The sequence below is a fragment of the Ceratotherium simum genome, chromosome 11, assembly GCF_057802395.1.
Source record: "Ceratotherium simum simum isolate JZ-2026a chromosome 11, ASM5780239v1, whole genome shotgun sequence".
NCBI classification, from domain to species: Eukaryota; Metazoa; Chordata; class Mammalia; order Perissodactyla; family Rhinocerotidae; genus Ceratotherium; species Ceratotherium simum.
Genome location: NC_141910.1, coordinates 14,191,418 through 14,212,416, shown reverse-complemented (window position 1 = coordinate 14,212,416; position 20,999 = coordinate 14,191,418). Strand labels below are relative to the sequence as shown.

Genomic DNA, 20,999 nt, shown 5'->3' with positions numbered 1-20,999 from the left:
AAGTGATTTCTAGGAGATTTTGTAGGCTTATCATTCAGGATTCTAGAGGTGAACACAAAAACTCTGATCAACACCGATTTGTCAGACAACTTACACTAGGTTACACAAATAATTCCCAAATCTTCATGGCTTACAACTACAAAGATCTATTTCTTACTCATGTTATGCTGCAATAACAAATAATTCCCAAATCTTTGTAGCTTACAACTACAAAGATCTATTTCTTACGCATGTTACATGTCAGCTGGGGGTCAAATTTTTAAAACATTTAAATGATGTATTTCAGTTAGTATCTAGAGTTAGTCAATATCAAGAGTCTCCAGTGGAACAAGACAAAAATCTTGAAATACTTTCTCTTCCTTTTCTCCTGCCTAGCATCCATTGTATGTTAAGATTATCTGACATTTGTCTTTTACAACATATATGAATATCATGTAGTTTTAACTATAAATTGTACTGTTTTCTTTGCTCACTGCTCTTGCCTGGATTTACGTTTATCTTTGCTAATATATATCCTTGAGTGATTTCAGAGAAAGATGGAAAACTTTCAAGTTCTTCCACATCCAACAGTGTCTTTATTTTGCTATGCCACTGTAATACTAGCTCAGATGTAACAGAAATCTAATTTCAAAATGATTTTCCTTCAGAAATTTAAAGATATTGCCGCATTTTCTTCTAGTATCCAATGTTGCTTATGCTCAGTTGTCCAAACTTCCTAACACTCAATTGTCCAAGCTTCCTAATACTTAATTGTCCAAGCTCCTTAGATGGTTGTCTATTCTATTTAGCCAACATAATGAGTTTTTAAAAATTCATTTAGCATATTTTTAATTTTTAAATTGTCCATTCTTTTGAATTTCTCTGAGAATACTGATTAAATTTATTTTTGAAAATTCTTCTAAGTCAGTTGTTAGTTCTTCTCTTTGCCATTTAGTGCCTACCTTTCGTGTTGCTGGTTTTCTCAATTATTGGCTTTGTGTGTCTGTTCATCTTTACATCTAAGAATCCATTGATCTTTCTGTTAATGCTGGTTATATCTACAGTTATATGCCCTCAGTGACTGTGGTATAGGATGGGACATTTTCTGGGAAGGGTGTCTTGGCAATTTATATTCTGGCTGTGAGTGAAGCCCATCTCTCCTTAAGGGGCAGTATTTATGTAGGGATGCCTTACCATTTCAGCTGTGGTACCCATACAGACTTTGTTAAGACACATAGGGCACTTCTCAATTGACCACTGAGAAGAAGTAGGAAAGGGTTACAGGGCCACTGGGTCAACCTCTCTCCAGAAATCACACTGACAATTATCCCAGTGTCCATTCTCTATTTGTATCAACTGTGTTGAGTAGGAAGAATTAATCAAAAATAATATCTATAATGGAGAAAGGGAAAGACATTAAGAAGTCATCAGTAAATTCAGAAGAATTCTGTGGAGGTAAGACAAACATTGTAGGAAGAAAGAGAAAGTCCAGAAGTTCTGCAGAGAGACAAGAGTACAAATACTAGAAAAGGCAGTCAGAACCCTGGAATGATTTGAACCCTTTTAACCACATTCATGAAGGTAGCTGGAGGAACAGAAATAATCATACAAAGAGGAGTTAAAATTTTTAGCAAAGATGTATGGCACATAATCCATTCCTAGTTGCCTTAGCAATAGGACCCCACACCATGGCAATGAGAAAAAAAAACATGAAATAAGCAGTAAGTAGAAACTGGGTAAGTATGCTTCCTTAACCACACTTCAGGTATTGGTGAAGAGTTTGAGGGGGAGTTATGCCACTGACAAAAAATAAGGACATGAAGGAAAAGAATATGATTTATCTGTAAAAGTGTTAAGCTTATCCTGATAACTCAACATAGCTTCTGGGAAGGACTACCATGGGTGTCATGAAGTTACATACTCATGTTGTCTTGCCAGTTCTATTCATTGACATCATTGCGGAGGAGGAACCATGGACTTTCTCTCCTGGAGCACTATATAAATAGGCTGGAGCCTGGAGAAATCCAGGGAGCCTTCTGCTTAGATTGTTCTCAGTACGCTTATCCTGATGGCCCTAGAATTGAGCTAGTCAGCAGGGAAATAAGAGAAAAAGAAGTCAACATGCTGGCTCCGAGCTTGATATACTGGAACCAGAGCAATTTCCTACTTGACTTCTAGAGGATGGTTTACTCCAGTATTCTTTCTCCAAATAATTTCATATATTTTCTTTTTTATATTTTAAAATTTCCTTAATATCTGGCATGCCAATGACACTTTCTGGTTTCCTTGTACTGCTATTCATTTATATCCATTTAAAAAATACACCTGCTCTATCATTTTATGACATTGGAGGGTTCAAGAATATTTGGACATGTGTGCATACTCTATCTTGATCTTGTACATTTTTTATTGGTAATATTTTAACTTAATATGTAAGAGTATCTTCTATGCTCTTAATATTGTGTGCTCTTAATATATAGGAGCATCTTGTTTATTACAAAACTAGCCCTGTCCGTCCTTACGCTAGATTTCTGACTATTTATAGTGATTTTGACAGATAAGTATTAAGAGTTTTCATAATCAAATTTTACAGACTTTTCCTTTGTGGCCCCTGAGTTTTGTACCATGTTGAAAAATACTCCATTCCATTTTCCTCTAGTGCTGTTATGACTTTTTAAAAACATATATTTAAATCTTTGGTGTAAGGGCAGTGAAAGGAATCCATTTTTCCCCATTTTAACTCTGTTGTTACAATATTTATTCCATAATCCATCCTCGTTCCCAGTGATCTGAAATATCTTTATCACTTGTTAAATTCCCAAGTAGTCTTCGCTCTATTTCTAGATTATCTACTCTACTCCATGGAACTATATATTCATATCCTTGCAAGTGCCAAATGTTTGCATTACTCTAATTTTCCAAATTAGGTAAAAAAAAAGGGGATTCTCTCGTTTTCTTTCTTAGAATTTTACTGATCAATCCTTTTCTCACATTCTTTCTTCCAGATAAATTTCATGTAACTTTAACAAGTTCCAATGCAAATCCCACTGGGATTTTTATTGAGCTGCATTGGATTAATGAATAAATGATATTTTTACAAATATTTCACCACATATGAAAAGATTATTTTATGATACTCAGTTAAGTTTTATAAATTCCCTAATATAGTATTCACATATTTCATGTTTATTTCTAAATGTTCTAACCTTGTTGCTGCTATTATGAATATAATCTTTTCATTCATTACATTTTGTGGGTCTTGGTTTATATATAGGAAAACTACAAATTAATGTATTTATTAAATTACATAATTTTTTGTTTCTAATTAATTGTTCCTCAGTTAAGTCTCACGGTATTCCAGATATTGGACCATATAGTCGGCAAGCAATAACAATTTTACCTCTTCTATTTGTCAATATTTATAATTTGTTGCTCTTACGTAATTGCTGTAGCTAGCACCTGCAGAGAAAAAACATTAAATAATGGTGCCAGGAAACAATGTTTGTCTTGTTTTACACACACACACACACACACTTATTTTAAGGAATTGTTTATCCATTCATGGTTATCTAAGGATTTTATATAGGAATAAATATTCAATTATATCAAATGTTTTTTAGGTATCCAAAAACTTAACCTCAATTTTTCAACATAATCTGAGAATTATATTGAACTAACCCTGAATTCCTGGAATGAATCTCATTTGGCCATGGCTTAAGTTCTTTTAACGCACTGCTATATTGCATTTGCTAAAATTTTAAAGATGATTCTCATCAATATTGTACAACACTGACTTGCAGATTCTTTTTACTTCTCAATTTTATATCAATATTATGTTGCCTCATGAACGTAACTGTTAATTATGCCTTCTACCTCTACGATCAGGGACAGTTTTAATAGCATTAATATTACCTGTTCCTTGGTAGTTAAGCAGAATTCACCCATGAAGCCATCTAGAAAGTGTTTTAATTAAGAGGTAGGGATAGATAAGCTATTTGGAACAATTTTATTCCTTCCATTATGGTTTTTTCTGTTTAGATTTTCTATTTCCTTTTAAATTTGTTTAAAATTTCCTAGAAAATCATCTATTTCATCTAAAACTTTAAATTTGTAGTACAGATTTGTGCAAAGTTGCAGCATTCAATTTTCTATATATCTTAAGTCACCTCATAATTCTTATCCTTAATTTTGTGTATTTTTGGCTTTCTTCATTTCCCCAACTTTAGAATAATGACTTTTACATTATTAAAGAAAAAGCTCTTAAATCTGTCAATTCAATTGATATTTAATTCATTGATTAACAGTTTTATCATTATTAATTAGTTCCCATTGCTTTCCTTTTGTTGCTGATTTTTTAAAAAAATTTATGTGTTTTTCATTTCTGCTAAATTAAAACTGGAAACATTCAGGTTATGCATTTTCTTTGAGGTATGCTTCCAATTGTAGCTTACAGGCTATGAGACGTTTTGCTTTTATTATCATTATTCTTGAAATATTCTGAAGTTACAGTTTTGACTTCTATGATCACAGAACTGTTTAATAGAAAATTTTCTAATTATAAGTGTTATTGTTACACAGATAATTTGACTGACTGCATTTCCACATTTGCTGGCATTGCAATTCGAACCCATGTCAGTTTGATTCCACAGTTTGAGTTCTTAACTATTTTTATTTTCTAGTGCCTCCTTTCCAATCGTTTCTTTTGTTTTCAATCTTCTGCTAATTTTTTTCATTCCCCTTCTTCCCTTCAATCCTTAATTTAAAAAATACATAAAATTGGGGGCCAGCCTGATGGCGTAGTGGTTAAGTTCACATGCTCTGCTTTGGTGGCCTGGGGTTCATGGGTTTGGAGCCCAGGCATGGACCTACGCACCACTCATCAAGCCATGCTGTGGCAGCATCCCATATATAAAATAGAGGAAAATGGGCACAGATGTTAGCTCAGGGCCAATCTTCCTCACCAAAAAAAATAGGAAGATTGGCAATGGATGTTAGCTCATGACCAATCTCCCCCACCAAAACAAAAAAAAAACATAAAATTGTCAGTTTTAGTTCTATTAGTGATGACCTTATATGTTTAAAATCCATATTTAATGCACTCTAAAATGTCAATAAAACTATAAGATGTATTGTTATTTTAAAATGATCATGAAATAAAATATGGTACCAATTATAACTCTAAGTCACTATTGATTAAAAGATTTATTTCAATTCCAGAGATGTTAAAACATGAAAAGAGACGTTCTTTACAATTGATGAAATACATTAGTATGCTGAAGACACATTTTTGCATTTATATACTTCAAAAATAAACTCTCCTAGGAAGGATGAAGCAATTAGGATGTTAATATGATCTTCCCTCCCAACCCCACCCTCCAAAAAACTCCATTTTGCTGGCTCTTTCTGGACTTTTTATCCCAGTTAACTATCATCAAATTATTATTTCTAAATTATATATCTTCTATTTAAAATTCAAACATTACGTCCCTTTTTCCTAGTCTGCTTGATTCTCTGTTTAACATGTTCATCACCAATCTTTCTATATGGTAATTTTACCACTTATGGATTTCTTCTTTTGACTCAGCTTCTAAATTTTCTTTTTTTTTTTTTTTCGGTGTGGAAGATTGGCCCTGAGCTAACTTCTTGTTGCCAATCTTCCTCTTTTTGCGGAGGAAGACTGGCCTTGAGCTAACATCTGTATCTATCTTCTTCTAGTTTGTATATGGGATGCTGCCACAGCACGGCTTGATGAGCAGTGTATAGGTCCGCACCTGGGATCTGAATCAGCAAACCCTGGGCTGCTGAAGCAGAGCACATGAACTTAACCACTATGCCACTGGGCTGGCCCCTTCTAAGTAAATTTTCAGGAAGGGTTTGTAAAGGCTATAATCTCTTACTTTTTAAATTAAGTCAACTATTATGAGGCCAACTTAATTTTTTAAAATTTTGTAGGCGACTTTTTTCTTACTCCAATAATATTTAAGGAATTTTCTTAATCTTTAAAAGTCACCAGGAGAAGTCTAAGTCTTTATTACTTTTTCCTGGTATATAGTAAACTCTTTCAATCCATAGATTGAGGTCTTTTATTTCAGAGAGAATTTTTTTCCCCTCTGTATCAATAAATTTTCACTAATAATAGTTTTTAATCTCTCTTTCTTACTGCATTTTGTGTGATTTTTCCCTAGCACTTCTTCTAAGTCATCAAGTCCATCTGACGCATCCTTTGTTCTACATCTTCCTGTATCTAACGTGGTTTCAATTATTTGGATAGTTTTACTCATCCCCCCGCCACTGCTCTTTTAATCTCACTTTGGTGTCCATTTATCTACATATTAATCTCTTAAATTTCTTCTTTGCTGTCTTATCCTAAAGTCTATGGTCACTTTTATCTCCTTGAGAGTGTTGAGAATTATTTTTTCTTGAAGTGTTCTTCAGTTTCCTGAAGTAATTCTTTCAAAATATATTCCTCATTTGCCTTTTGTGTTCTCATTTATTTCATTTATTTTTGGTAGCACTCATATATAGGTTCTAAGCTGTGCTTGTCATTTAGCTAAGAAGAAGGGCAATTTAGTTATATCTGCTATTTACTATGATACGGTGTGGTTGGATTCTTCTGCTTCTCAGTCACTTGTTAAAACACACTTTATAATCTGAGCTGGAAAGCTAGAAATTGATTGAATATAACATCTGTTCATTCCTTCTGATGCTTTGGAAAGAGGGAAGAGAGGTTGGTAGAGAAGAGTGAATCTAGCTGAGATGACCTAAACTCAAATATATTGGCTCCAAACATTTTCCTAACAAATTGGATGACTCTTTTGTCCATAGTCAATGTCAAGTTCCATGAGCGTAGTTCTCTTAGATTTTAGCCATTATCTGCTTCACAACCAACAGCACAACTGGAAGGATTTTTCCACAAAAGGAAGTCAGTTAGAGAAAAATAAACATAGTATACCATGACCCTCTATCAGCCTCCCTCTCCTGTCATTCTGTATTCTGAAGTGTGAAAATTAGCCCCAATTTGGTGCTTGCCTCTCATATCCCTAGTGCTCCTATCTCTAACTTAACCTTATTGATAAGGTCTTTCTGAACTTTCTCATTTACTTGGCAAAACCTAGAACCTGCTTGAAATCGAGGATATATGTATCAGCATTTGACAATCAATTTTGATTTGGTCCAAATTTTATTAGTACCTTGAAAATCACCTTTGCAATAAGTGGAATGGAGCTAAAGTCACTCCTATAGTTTCACTTATGGCTGAAGCTTACATCTCTATTTTTGCTTCTTTCTGTCCATTTCAGAAACTGTTCCAAGTAGGGCAATCAGCTCAATCAGCCGTCTTTCCTAAAACTCTCAAATTTAAATTTTTGTATAAATTTCAGATGACTTCACATAAAAGTTCATGAAACCAAATTCAAGGATATCAATTAATAGGTCCTTGTAATTATTGGTAATTATATTTGAATTTTACATTGAACATAGAGTGTTCTAAGATAATTTCATTAATTTAGTCCCTTTAAGAGACAAGCAAACAAAAAAAGGTTAACCTTAGCTTTTGTTGGTTCCAATGACACTGTCAATATTCCAATAACTTTTCTGAAAGTCATCATGGAACTCACACATCGTGATGTTTGCATTCAATGCCTAGAAATATTCTGGCACTTTCTGTCAAATAAGCACCCAATCGTTTTCAAAGGACTATTCCTGCCCTTACCCAAAATGGAAAAGGCAGACAAAAAGATGTAGATATTGGAAGATAACGGAAACATTTTTTAAGTTGAAGATTATTTTAGATGATTAAGCAAGTCTGATTAAAAGCAAACAGGCCATATTAGGAGAAATGAATAAAGCACCAAGGACAAGTAATGATATAAGATATAAGCATAAAGTGGTTTAATTTTTTTTAACAAACATTTCAGAACTTAGATAACCCTAGGAGGTTATAAAATAGTTCTAACCATTCTCTGAATATTCTTGAAACTCCTCTTTTAGAATAGCTTTTATGGCCATTACTTTTATTATCTTCAGTGATAGCAATTATGCACTATCAGAGTTGTTTTCTTCCTTTTTAGTTTTTAATTCAGACATTAGAGCAGTAATTCTCAACTGGGAATGACTTTGCTTTCAAGGGGACATTTGGCAATGTCTGGAAACATTTTTGGTTGTCACAATTTTGGCTGGGGGGACTACTGGCATCTAATGGGTAGAGGCCAGGGACACTGCTAACAATCCTACAGCTTCCACAACAAAGAATTATCCAGCTCAAAATGTCAATAGTGCCATGCTTGAGAATCCTTGCTTTAGAGCAAGACTGAGGAATAAGGAGGGAGATTGCTCAAGCACAGTTTCGTGCATTCTGTAGGCATTTAACAAATACTTCTTGGATGAAGAAATAATTAAATTGAACGACACTCCTCAGGATAATAAATAACAATTACAAAACAACATGATCCACAAAATGATTCTAAATATGTTGTTCTGGGGAAAATTGTATAGCTTTCCAAGAAGACTACATCGAAGGACAAAATTTATTTAGAAGTATGTTATGATTGCTTTAAAAACAACACATACACACAACTAAAGACATATAAATAAGAAGGTTACATTTCTTGACCTTATTTTCTGCAGGGTTTTATAAGAAAGTAAAAATAAACTGTTGAAGTAGCCAACATCTTCTGCTCATCTATAAAGTTGGTCTTTGCTTCCAAGTATATGGATGGAATAGACTTACTTCTCCCTACAAGTCTTGAAGACTCTTTATGATAAAGTCCGAGAAAAAAAAGATGTAAATGGAAAATAGAACTATAAAATCTCCTTGGTATCTTGAAAAGTCACACCAGAGGGAAAATCTAACTTTATAACTCACTTAAGATATCAGTTCACCAGCAACCAAGGTCCAGTGAAAGACAAAACCTTGATTAAGGGGAAATAAAAAGGCAGAGGAAATCCTGAATTTCTCTATTTTGGTTAAACTCTTCACAGAAACTGAGCTGCCATCACCACCAATCCTGTCAGTGAGAACTATAACACATTGTTCACTAAAGAGAACATACTTCAGGGGCCAGGCCAGGAGCACAAGTGGTTAAGTGCGCGTGCTCCGCTGCGGCGGCCCAGGGGTTGCCGGTTCGGATCCCGGGCGCGCACTGGCGCACTGCTTGTCAAGCCATGCTGTGGCGGCGTCCCATATAAAGTGGAGGAAGATGGGCACGAATGTTAGCCCAGGGCCAGTCTTCCTCAGCAAAAAAAAAAAAAAAAAAAAAAAGAGGAGGATTGGCAGATGTTAGCACAGGGCTGATCTCCTCCCAAAAAAAAAAAGAGAACACACTTCAGAGCCAGAGATTTCAGACTTGATTTTGGGGCCAACCAATCCATGGCTGTGGAAACGTAGACAAGGTACTTAACCATAGGGTCCTAAGTTCCTCCACCATAAAATGGGACACTAAAATCTATCTTCTCTGGTGTTGTGTGTTATTATTATCATAGACCGTAACAGAGACCAAAAGATCAGATAGCTCAGCTGGCCTAATTTAATTTCCTAGAGCATTAAAAAGACACATGTAGTTATCAATCTTTATAAAGAAACACTCTTACAGACCAGTGCATATGCTTTTTCCTTACTCTTTTAGAAATCACCTTCAACTCACATTTAATGCATACTCTTCCATTAACACTTCCGATCCCAGTTTAGAGCCTTGCTACATGGACATCTGAAGCAAGATATACAAATATTGAGGCAATGGGCCAGAATACTCTTTTGAAATGTTTCCTAAAGCCAAATTTTATTCAACTTCCACCATACTATCCAGAGAAACATTGGCTATTAAGAAACATTAGGTTGATTCTGTAAAAGGTTGATGAGGCTTTTACTTGGGAACTAGAGGCAGCAAAAAACTACCTCTGCCACTCAGTAGCTGTGTGACTTTGGGCAACTTAATTAAGTTCTCTGTACTTAAGCTTCCTCATCTGTTAAACGAGGAAAATACTACCAATCTCACAGGGTTCTTAAACAATTAATATTTGTAAAGTAACTTAGAACAGTTGATGTATACTGTTGGTGTATAAGTTTTTGTTAAATAAATAAGATCTATTTGGGGAGAAACAACCTCAAAAAGCCTATTTCCCATATATAGAAATATACAGATTATTGTTAAATCTATAAATTAAAACATTTTAATTTAACCCTTTATGTCTTTATATTTGGCTGCATTTAAGACATTTCTTTTTCTAAAATAAAAATGACAGTCCTGTGGCTGGCCTGGTGGCGTAGCAATTAAGTTTGCACACTCCGCTGCAGTGGTCCAAGGTTGGTGGGTTCGGATCCTGGGTGCAGACCTACACACTGCTCATCAAGCCATGTTGTGGTGGCATCCCATACATAAAATAGAGGAAGACTGGTGCAAATGTTAGCTCAGGGCCAATCTTCCTCACACACACACAAAAAAGAGAAAGAGAGAGAGAGAGTCTTGAGTGTTCTTCTGATTTGGGATCCTATTCTGTTCCTAGTAGTAAAAAACAAAAACCCAGAATCATAATGACAAAGGTAGTATTTCTTGCTATATATAACCTATCACCAACAATATATAAAATATAGAAGAAACACACATCCCAGAGTTAGCACATTTAAGAAATTTCGATGTCAGAAATATGCTTTCATTAAGTACAGGGCAAAACGTCTCTATTAACCTTTCTGTAAAAGGTCAAAGCTGAAACATATAGAATCATACCAATAAAAGGAACAATTTAGGTTCATCTATTCCAAATATTTTACACAATGTCATAGGCATAACACTGCAATCCTGAGAATAAGTATATATTAAACGACCTCACAAGTCATAACCAAATCTAAATTCATCACCTCTTCCTAAAACTGCTCTTCTTTATAGGTTATCTATTTTATCGATACTATCACCCTCCCAATTCCTTGCTCAAAGCTTTCAGTCATCTGTAACTCTCCTCTTGCCCCCAACATCCACTCATTATACACTTGTTTTGATTCTATTTCCATAATATTTCTCTTACCAATTGTCTCTTCATCTCTATTCCGTCAATTCAAACATTCTTTAATCCAAACTAGATGTACTAGGAGGAAGTTCTGCAACTAACTCCTAATTAGTTTTCTCATCAATAATTTGTTTCATCTCTAGTTTAATTTCCTGCAACAAATTGATTTTCCAGAAACAAAGCTATGAATTTAACACTTTCTTGTTCAAAACCTATCAGTGATTCTCCATTTCCTTTTATTTGCTAGTTGGGTCTTCCACAGTCTGGCCCCAAACATTGCCTTTTCCGATTTATTTTTCCCTGCTATTTTTCATTATATGTCACAAGCTCAGGAAATTTCAAACTACTCATTATGTCCATTATATTCCAAGCTTTCAGCCTTTATTGCTTTTTTTTATAGTACTTATTCTATTTCTTTATGGGGTTACTTCTGTCTTAAAAGACCTTTCCTAAATATTCTTCAAAACCCACTGTGGATGGTATTTTCTTTATGAAATCATTCCCAAACTTCCTCTCTCTCAGCCCTCCTCCTTGGACTTGTAGTGTGCTTTAGCATTGTCACTCTTAGGGCACTGATTATATCTTACATTGACCTATCATTATTAAATACCTGTCTAGTGCCTTTCACATAGTAGGAGTTCAATGAACTCATCTGAATGATTGCTGAACATAACATCTATTTTTATATGAAGAAATGGAGGTAAAGGGTTTTGAAATTACCACTCCAAGATTACACTGAGTGTTTACGGGTAGGAAGATTACCATACCAGTTATTTTCCTTTCAGCTAGACTCTATCTGTCTATACATCTACATGTATATATACACATACATAGATACATATGTCTACATATATTATATACATATTATCTATATGTATGTATATATGTACACAAATACATACACACTCAAATGGGTGATACACACACACATATTACAGCTGAAAGCAATCTTAGAAGCAGATGGTATCTAAAAAGAGTGCTGGACTAGGAATCAGGAGATCTGGGTTTTATTTTTTTTTTGTTTTGCCACTAAGTAATTGCAATAAGCTTGGATAAGTCACTTAAGGCCTTTGAAATTCATTTCCCTAATCTATGTGGAATGAAATATGTTAGGCATCAGCTAGATACTATAGTAATATAAAAAGACAGTAGCTGCACAGGCAAAGACTATTACTGTTTTGCTGTATTCTCAATGTCTAGCACATAGTTAAGGTTGCCTTTTCCTTTCTCTTCTAGCAGATTATACAGTATATCAAACCGTTTTATAATTCTTTGAATCCTCCTCATCTTTTTGAAAAACAGTCATATTTCTCTCTCTCTAGCTACAGAAGAATATACCCCATTCTCTGTTAATTTAAGTAACTGATATTCAAATTATGTGATTAGGCAATTGTTTGCAAAAAAAAACTTATGACGATATAGGTAACAGCTTACATAGAGAGACAAATATTTTTAATATTTGTTTATTTCATGCATTCTCATTTGAGATATACTTAAAACAATAACCTGTGGGAGAAAAGTTTAGATATGTATTATCATTGTCTCTCAATTAACAAAAGGATTTGATTGTGGGAACACAGAATAAATGAACTAAATATTAAACCAAACATACCACCTAGACAACTAAAATAATAGGCTATATATAACATGAAAGCAGAATATAAAAATTAGCAAAAATGGTTATATGTCGTGCTGCAAAAACAATTCCCTTGGTTTGGAGCATCTGGTTAAATCAATAATATGTTCAAATCTAAATTGCTCAAATCTAAGTTCTTTATAAACACTGAGTGCAGTGCTGTCTTAGAGTATCTGGGACAGGAGACTAACCATGGCTCAGTTCACTTCAGTATAAGCTCTGCCCAGTTTTGGACAGGATACTGTAATTATCACAGCTGCATCTGGGAAGATGGTTACGGGCTTTGAGGAGAGATGGAGTGTCATCAGCATTCTTTTATATATTCACAAATTAAAAAGAGTCACATGAGAGTCTACAGTGCCAGACTGAAATCAGAGAAAAGTACATAATTACAAATCTATTGTTTCACTCATACTTAAGCCTATAAGAAAAATAATCCTCAGTTCATATTATATAGATTTTGGAAGTCTTACACCAAAGCAATAAACTGTAAATTATGTTCTAAATCCTTTACCTTTGGTATTTATGTTCCTCATTTCACTTTCGAATTGTCTTACAGTATTATCTTTTTTTTCCCATTGTAGTTATTAAAGGATAGAGTTATGATGAAGTTTTAGAAGCGATCCCTCCCAAAGAAGTTCTATAACTATGTAGGATCAAACATATGTATTTAATAACTAAATAAGAGTGATAAAAGAAATAGAAGGTGAAAATTACTCCAAATTCAGGCCTTGATCTAAAATTATCTTTACTATTAGTATAATTTCTAAAATGCTTTTACAGTTACTGGGTTGGATGACCTCTAAACATTATACAGACACATTAGGTACCAAGTTATTCCTCATAATGTGGTTCCAGCACAGAGAGGTAAAAGCAAGGGAATCTTAGGGTTGGAAGACTCAGAGTCCTAGTCTAACACTCTATCCTATACATGTATTGCCTTTACATTCCCCCAAAATAATCTATCCTCTGTTCTAATATTGACTATGAATTAACTATTTCATGCTTTATTTAATTTATGTCTCTCTAATTTCTACCTGTTAGATACATTCTAAACAGGTTTAATCCATCTTCCACACAACCACTTTTTCCAGCATTTTTCCATCTCCAGAAGAGGAAACAGAGGGCCACTGGATATCCAATATCCAAATTTTACTCTAAATAAAAGGCAGCAAATTAATGGTAAGATTCAGGAATAAAACTCATAGCAACCAGTTATAGATAGTTTTTTTTCCATAACAATTTGAAAGTCTATCCTTTGGAAAAAAATAATAAATAGACAAAATCAGCACTCCAGAAAATCGTGGCAGGTTCCTCAGTATTGACATACCCTCTTAATGCAGAGAGGGTAAAATGCGAAGAGGAAAAAGAAGCTAAACTCTGGTATTTGGACAAGATCACTTTCTCAGAGTGCCTCTCAAGCTTTTGGACTAGAAGCACTTGAGCCAAATATCTGCTCAGGCTCCATGAAATCAGAGACAGCCTGGCAAATTTACCAGAGGGCCCTGAAAGGCAGAGGTCATATACTGTAGAGGGTATAGACACATTAAAAGTTAATCACATGACTTTTCATGATTAAAAATGTAAAGGAATTAAACAGTGAGAGAAGTTACTTGTTAACTCATGACAAAACACAGCCAAGGTGAGTCATAAGACAAGTAAATATTTGTGAATTATCCATAAAGATATTGTGGTTTGACAGTTTTGAGTGGTGGTGGTTTTTAATCAAAAGCAGATCAAATGCTATATAACATAATTAGAGGAATTCATTGAATCAGACAGAAGATCACTAGACATTCCTTGTGACTTTGTATAGTTAGCATCCGTAATACAACAGTGCCAGGTCCAGCAATCCTCCCGCAGTACCACAGAATGGGTAAGATTAGGGCTAACCATAGCCATATCATTTGCAGTAGACTAGGGCCATGAACTAGCATCAGAGCTGAACTAGGACTGAAGTGTAAGCGTTATTAGTGAAACCTGACATGCTATAAAGCTTATGCTCATTAGACTCAGTCTCTGCCCTACACTTGGGAGCTAAGTTCCACCAGGAAGGTAAAGAGATAAACAAACAACACTGGAAGGATCCCCATGGACCACTGTTAAAGGAAAGGGAAACCCTAAAGAAAGAGCACAATTAAGTGTCCCCTCAGGAACTGACATCTTATATTTCCTTTACCACCTACAAGGTAGCATTTTATTTTTCATTATGTATTTTTTTGTGAGGAGATCAGCCCTGAGCTAACATGTGCCAATCCTCCTTTTTTTTTTTTTTTTTTTGCTGAGGAAGACTGGCCCTGGGCTAACGTCTGTGCCCACCTTCCTCCACTTTATATGGGACGCCGCCACAGCATGGCTTAACAAGCAGTGCGTTGGTGTGCGCCCAGGATCCGAACCGGCGAACCCCAGGCCGCCACAGCGGTGCGCACACACTTAACCGCTTGCGCCACCGGGCTGGCCCTACAAGGTAGCATTTTAACACTACTCCTTTAATAATCTCAAAATAACTGATGTCTATCGTATATACTATAAAAGAATTAAGTTTTAATAATAACAATATCTATTATATCTATCACATAAGATTTAATATTATCTATTACAAATATTATAGCTAATCTTTATTAAATGCTTAACTACATGCTAGGTAATATTATTTACTACATATAAACTTTTCATCGTTTTAGGATAATCTTGAATAACTCACTTCCTAAAATAAAACTCTTCTAATCCTATAACTGTTAATGAAAAAATACCTGTGATCCAGAGGAATCTAACATCATGTAAATATTTGAGACTTACTTTTATAATCTTTCCCCTTTCCTCTCCAAGTTACCAGTTAATATCATGAATGCTTCAAGTCACCATCAGTGTTTGAACCATAAAGCAAAGTACAGTCATGTGCCGTATAGCGATGTTTTGGTCCACGATGGACTGCATACACGATGGTGGTCCCATAAGATTAAAACCATATAGCCTAGATATGTGGTAGGGTATACCACCTAGGTTTGTGTAAATACACTCTATGATGTTCACACAACGATGAAATTGCCTAAAGATGCATTTCTCAGAACGTATCCCTGTCATTAGTGACGCATGACTGTATACTGAACAAATACAATTAAGGAAGGCAGACCTGTAAGAAGCAGGAATCACACACACTAACACTACAGAACGGACAACTCCATCTCGCTAGGGAAGAAAACAGGATTGGGAATCAGAGGTGTGCTACAGAGAAGTAGAATAGAGACATGATAACATGACCACCTTGCTGTGACCAATACTTTACTTAGGGAGGAAAAAAGTTTAATTTTGAAAATCATGTTAGAAAATAAATGTATACTTCTCAAACGGTAATACAGATCATCAAAAGATAACACTAAGAGAGTGAAAAGGCAAGCCAAAAACTAGGAGAAAATGTTCTCAACACATACATCCTATGAAGGACTCATAAGCAGAACAGTAGTTCTCCAAGTGTAGTCTAGAGATGCCTGAAGGTCCTTCAGACCCTCTTAAGAGGTCCATGAAGTCAAAACAATTTTCATAATAACGCTAAGATGTTACTTGCCTTTTTCAGTGTGTTGACATTTGCATTGATGACATTTCCCTTGTGTTGACATTTGCAAAAGCAATGATGGGCAAAACCACTGGGTGCCTTAGCATGAATTAACACCATGGTACCAAACAGTACTGGTAATCCTTGCATTTTTCACTGCCAGGCACTCACAATAAAACCAGTCAGTTTCAAGTAAGAATGTCTTTGAAGAAGCAGCAAAAATTATTAATTTTATTAAATGCCAACCTTTGAGTATGTCTTTTTTATATTCTGAGTGACAAACTGGGAAGTATGCATAAAGCACATATGCTGCATAACGAAGTATGATAATTGTCTCAAGGAAAAGTATTTGTGGGATTGTTTGAGTTGCAAACTGAACTAGCCCCTTTTTTTCATGGAATGCCTTTCTCACTTGAAAGAAGAGCTGACAGACAAATTATGGTTACTCAGCCTTGGGTTTTTGGTAGGGATTTTCTTGAAAATAATTGAAATGAGCCTGCCACTTTAAAGAAAACAGCTGATAGTGTTAGTTGCCAATGACACAATTCAAGCTTACAAGCATAGTTTCGAATTTTGGAAAACTAGTATTTGCTACGATGATATAGCTTTCCAATACTTAACGACTTTTTAAATGAGCTTGGTGGTAATATTACTAAGTGTGATTGTTTTTGATATTATATAATATAATATGTCAACATTTGGAAGATCTGCATAACTCAGTAACCAATATTTTCTAAATGATCAATGCATGATGCTACAAAATCATGCATGGGTAAAAGATCTATTCGAAGTACAAAATAGACCAATGAACTTCAAGGTAACACAGTATGAAAAATTCATTGATAAGGTTTCAGATTCCACATTGCAACTAACCTTTAAGGAACTATCATGTGTCGAGTATTGTACTATCCAAGAATATCAACAATTAACTAAAAAAGCCTATTAAAGTATTCCTCCTTTATCCAACATATCTGTGAGCCCAGATTTTCTCATATACTTCAACCAGAACAACATATCACAACAGACTGATGCAGAAGCAGATGTGAGATATCCAACTGTCTTCTTTTAAGCCAGACATTAAAGTTATATACAAAAATATAAAACAATGCCATTCTTCTCACTAAATTTTTGTTTTGGAAAACATAGTTACTCTTCTTAAAAAATACATTATTCATGTCAACAAATAATGGGTGTACTACTGTTATTTTAAAATAAATACACAAATATTTTTTAATTTCTCAGTATTAATTTCAAATATGATAAATATTGATAGACATAAATAGCATGAACAAAAGCTCTTTGGATTCTTCATAACTTTTAATAATGTAAAGGTGTCTGAAGACCAAAAGTCTGAGTACAGCTGTATTAACTTTCTATTGTTTCTGTAGCAAATTACCATAAATTTAGTGGCTTAAAACAAAACAAATTAATTATCTTACAGTTTGGGGGGTCAGAAGTCCAAAATAAGTCTTATAGGGATAAAATTGAGGCAATATTCCTTCTGGATGCTCAAGGGGAAAATCCGTTCCTTGCTTTTTTCAGTTTGTAGAGGCTGCCCACATTCCTTGGCTCCAGGGTATATCACTCCAATCTTTGCTTCCCTCATTACATCTCCCTTGCTGACTCTGACACTCCTATTTCCCTCTATAAGAACACTTGAGATTACACTGGGTCCATCCAAATAATATAAGATAATTTCCTTATCTCAAGACCCTTAACTTAATCAAATCTGCAAAATTCCTTTTGCCATTAACATACTCACAGGTTCTGAGAATTAGGATGTGGACATCTTCAGGAGACTAGTTTTTCTGTCTACCACAACTGCTGAACTAAATATATACTGAACTCCTTAAAATCATCAATAAAAAGGCAGACAACTCTAAAAGATGAGCAACAAACTTGAACAGATACTGCACAAAGGAGTATATACAAATGGCTGAAGAGCATATGAAATGTTGCTCAATTTAATGAGTCCTCAGAAAAATGGAAATTAAAACATCAATGTAGTGCCAATATATATCCAATAGAAGGATTAAAATGATAAAGACAGATAAACCTTAAATATAGATTGGTATAATCCTTTGGAAAATTGTTTGGCAGGATGCTGGACATTTTCATACCCTATGACACAGCAATTCCACTCCTATGTACTCAAAAGAAATACGTTCACCAAAATACACGCAAGAAGTTTCAAAGCAACACTATTTCTAATAGTCAAAAACTGGAAACAACTCAGTTGTCCAACAATTTTAGAAAAGATAAACTATGATATATTCACACAATGGAATATTATACAGGAATAAGAATGAACAAACTACTTCCACATGCAGTGGATGAATCTCACAGATGTAATGTTGAGCCTAAGAAATGACACAAAAGAGAACACACTGTATCATTCCACAAACAGGCAAAACCAAACTACAGTATTACAAGTACAGCTAATGATTACCCTCAGGGAGAAAGGCAAAGATCTGACAGGGGAAAGGCTAGAAGGGTCTTCTGGGAAACTGGTAATATTCTGTTTCTTGATCTTTGTGCTGATCACACAAGTGTATCTACTTTGTGAAAATTTATCAAACTATATATTTACGATTTGTTCACTTTTCTATATGTTTGTTAATTCTTCAACTAAAAAAATGCCAAATGAAGTTATTTCCTTTTCTAAAGGATGGACTATTTAAAGAGCACATTTTTTCGGGGACCTCTTAACTAAAACAATGAGCTACAGGGGTCACTGCATCTGTTTTACAACAGCAGAAATATAAATATGGTCAACATGGCACCAAAAAATAGTACTAGAGAAAAATCCTTAGATTTTACACAGCTCTAGGAATGTTGGAATCTATGTTCACATGTAAGAAAAATACGCACAGAAGAAAACTTCCTTTACCGGGGGTTCATGTTAGACTTCTTGAGACTGTAGAGTTAGGGCCTGTTTATCTACTTAAAGACAGCTTGCCATTTTCAAGTGCTTGTCACCTCTTGATCCTAAGACTATCTTCCAAAGGAGTTATCCAGATACACAACGATTAAAAAACACTAAAAGCAAAAAACAGCAATCCACCCAAATAGTACAAAACACACGTATGCAAACACATAACATAAAACTTCCTTGCTTTGTTAGTCACTGTAAGTGTTGACAAAAATCTCCATCTTGGAAAAAAGATAGTAAATCATTCATTTGCAGGAATATTGTAAAGGCAATCAAACTATCCTGAATGAAATAAAAACAAGTCGATGTTCTTAACAGAAACTCTTTTAAAAAATATAACATAATGCATTCAAAGAAGCATTTCAGGGTAGAAAATTCATTTTTTGGCTCTGTGTTTGTGTGTATATTGTTCTAATCATTTTTTAAGAAGGTAGTTTTTCCTTAAGAAGAGCCAAGACCTCATCTACAGTCAGGGAGCTAAAGAGCAACAAGCCTGCAGTTACTAATTCAAAGTAGGAGGAGTCCCCAGGGGCAAGTGCGCACTGTATCTGATTTCCAATAATGTGTGTTATTTGTTTGAAGAAGTTCAAGCACTTAATAAACGGTATTAAAACTGTGGCTATAAACCACCATGAAAGTATTGCAGAACAGTGGCATGTACCAGATTGCTGTTCATTTAACTGTGAACTCCTTACCCGACAACATGGGCACTAGATATACTACAGGATCTTGGCACCAATCGGCAGGCTCAAATTTGCCATCTTGTCAAAGAAGTAAAACTGTAGTTTAGAACGACCTAACTGCAATACTCCCAAGCAGCAGTATTTTCTTCCTTGGGAAGTTGGATAAATACCTTTTCTGTGCTTTCCCAACCTCATTCTCAGTGAAATGGAATTGTAAAGCAAAATACATTTATAATAAAGAGCTGTAATCAGAAAAGATGTCATGTGATGGCAAACAGTCACCTGAGTTGGAGGTCACTGCTGCATGCATGATGTCTCTGTTAGACATATCCAATCTCATCACGACATTCACTGGATACTTAGTCAGTGTTGGATATATTAAAAAGTCTAATGGGCCAGCCCTGTGGCTTAGTGGTTAAGTGCATGCGCTCTGCTACTGGCGGCCCAGGTTAGGATCCCAGGTGCGCACCAACGCACTGCTTGTCCGGCCATGCTGAGGCGGCGTCCCACATACAGCAACTAGAAGGATGTGCAGCTATGACATACAGCTATCTACTGGGGCTTTGGGGGAAAAAAATAAATAAATTAAATTAAAAAAAAAAAAGTCTAAGACATTTTCCTTCAAAGAACTTGTAACCTGAGTTGATGATAAAGGGAATATACAGAAAAAAATAATTACTTAAGATAATACATCACAGGTTTCAAATAGAGAATGGAAACAGTAAGATCTATAGGAGTTGACAAGAAAGTATGGGGTATGACTTGTGGGGAGGAGAGGGATCAGTCCTGAAAGAATTCATGGGGAAAACAGGCTTGGAATTGTATTTTTAAAGGAAGGAAAGATTTGAAATTGAGATGAGAAGTCCTTCCAAGGAGAAAGAGAACCACGAACAAAAGTCTACAGCCAGGAATAAGCATAGTATGTTTGGGAACAATGAATAGATATACTTTGCCGAAGTCAGGGGTGTATGTAGAGGAATTATGAGAAATATATGTAACGTGGACAAGAGTTACACTAGAAGAAGTAGGAATCATTAAAAATTTCTGAACAGAGGGTGTGACAGATACACCAGTGTTTCTGGAATACGCATCTGGAAATAAATTGGCATAAAGAGAAACTTTGCCCTATGTTCTTCCTTTAATGACACATTCTCAGTTGTCCTCAGTTATGACTTACTATCCCTGATCTAATCTCAATCACGCTTCTCAGAACCCTCG

At 35.0% G+C, this 20,999-nt stretch overlaps 1 protein-coding gene across 5 annotated transcripts in view; it reads right to left on the bottom strand.

Annotated features, from left to right (window-relative positions):
* The window catches only part of EXOC6B (exocyst complex component 6B), a 596,645-nt gene that overhangs the window by 207,555 nt on the left and 368,091 nt on the right, over positions 1 to 20,999 (bottom strand). The window contains exon 19 of one of the 5 annotated variants that reach the window (XM_087436583.1): positions 10,176 to 10,475. The exons of the other annotated variants lie outside the window; for them this stretch is intronic. Coding sequence (XP_087292709.1) covers positions 10,401 to 10,475 — 75 coding nt within the window. The 3' untranslated portion in view covers positions 10,176 to 10,400. Of the gene's footprint in view, positions 1 to 10,175; positions 10,476 to 20,999 lie in introns of those variants that run through there. 5 annotated transcript variants of the gene reach the window in all.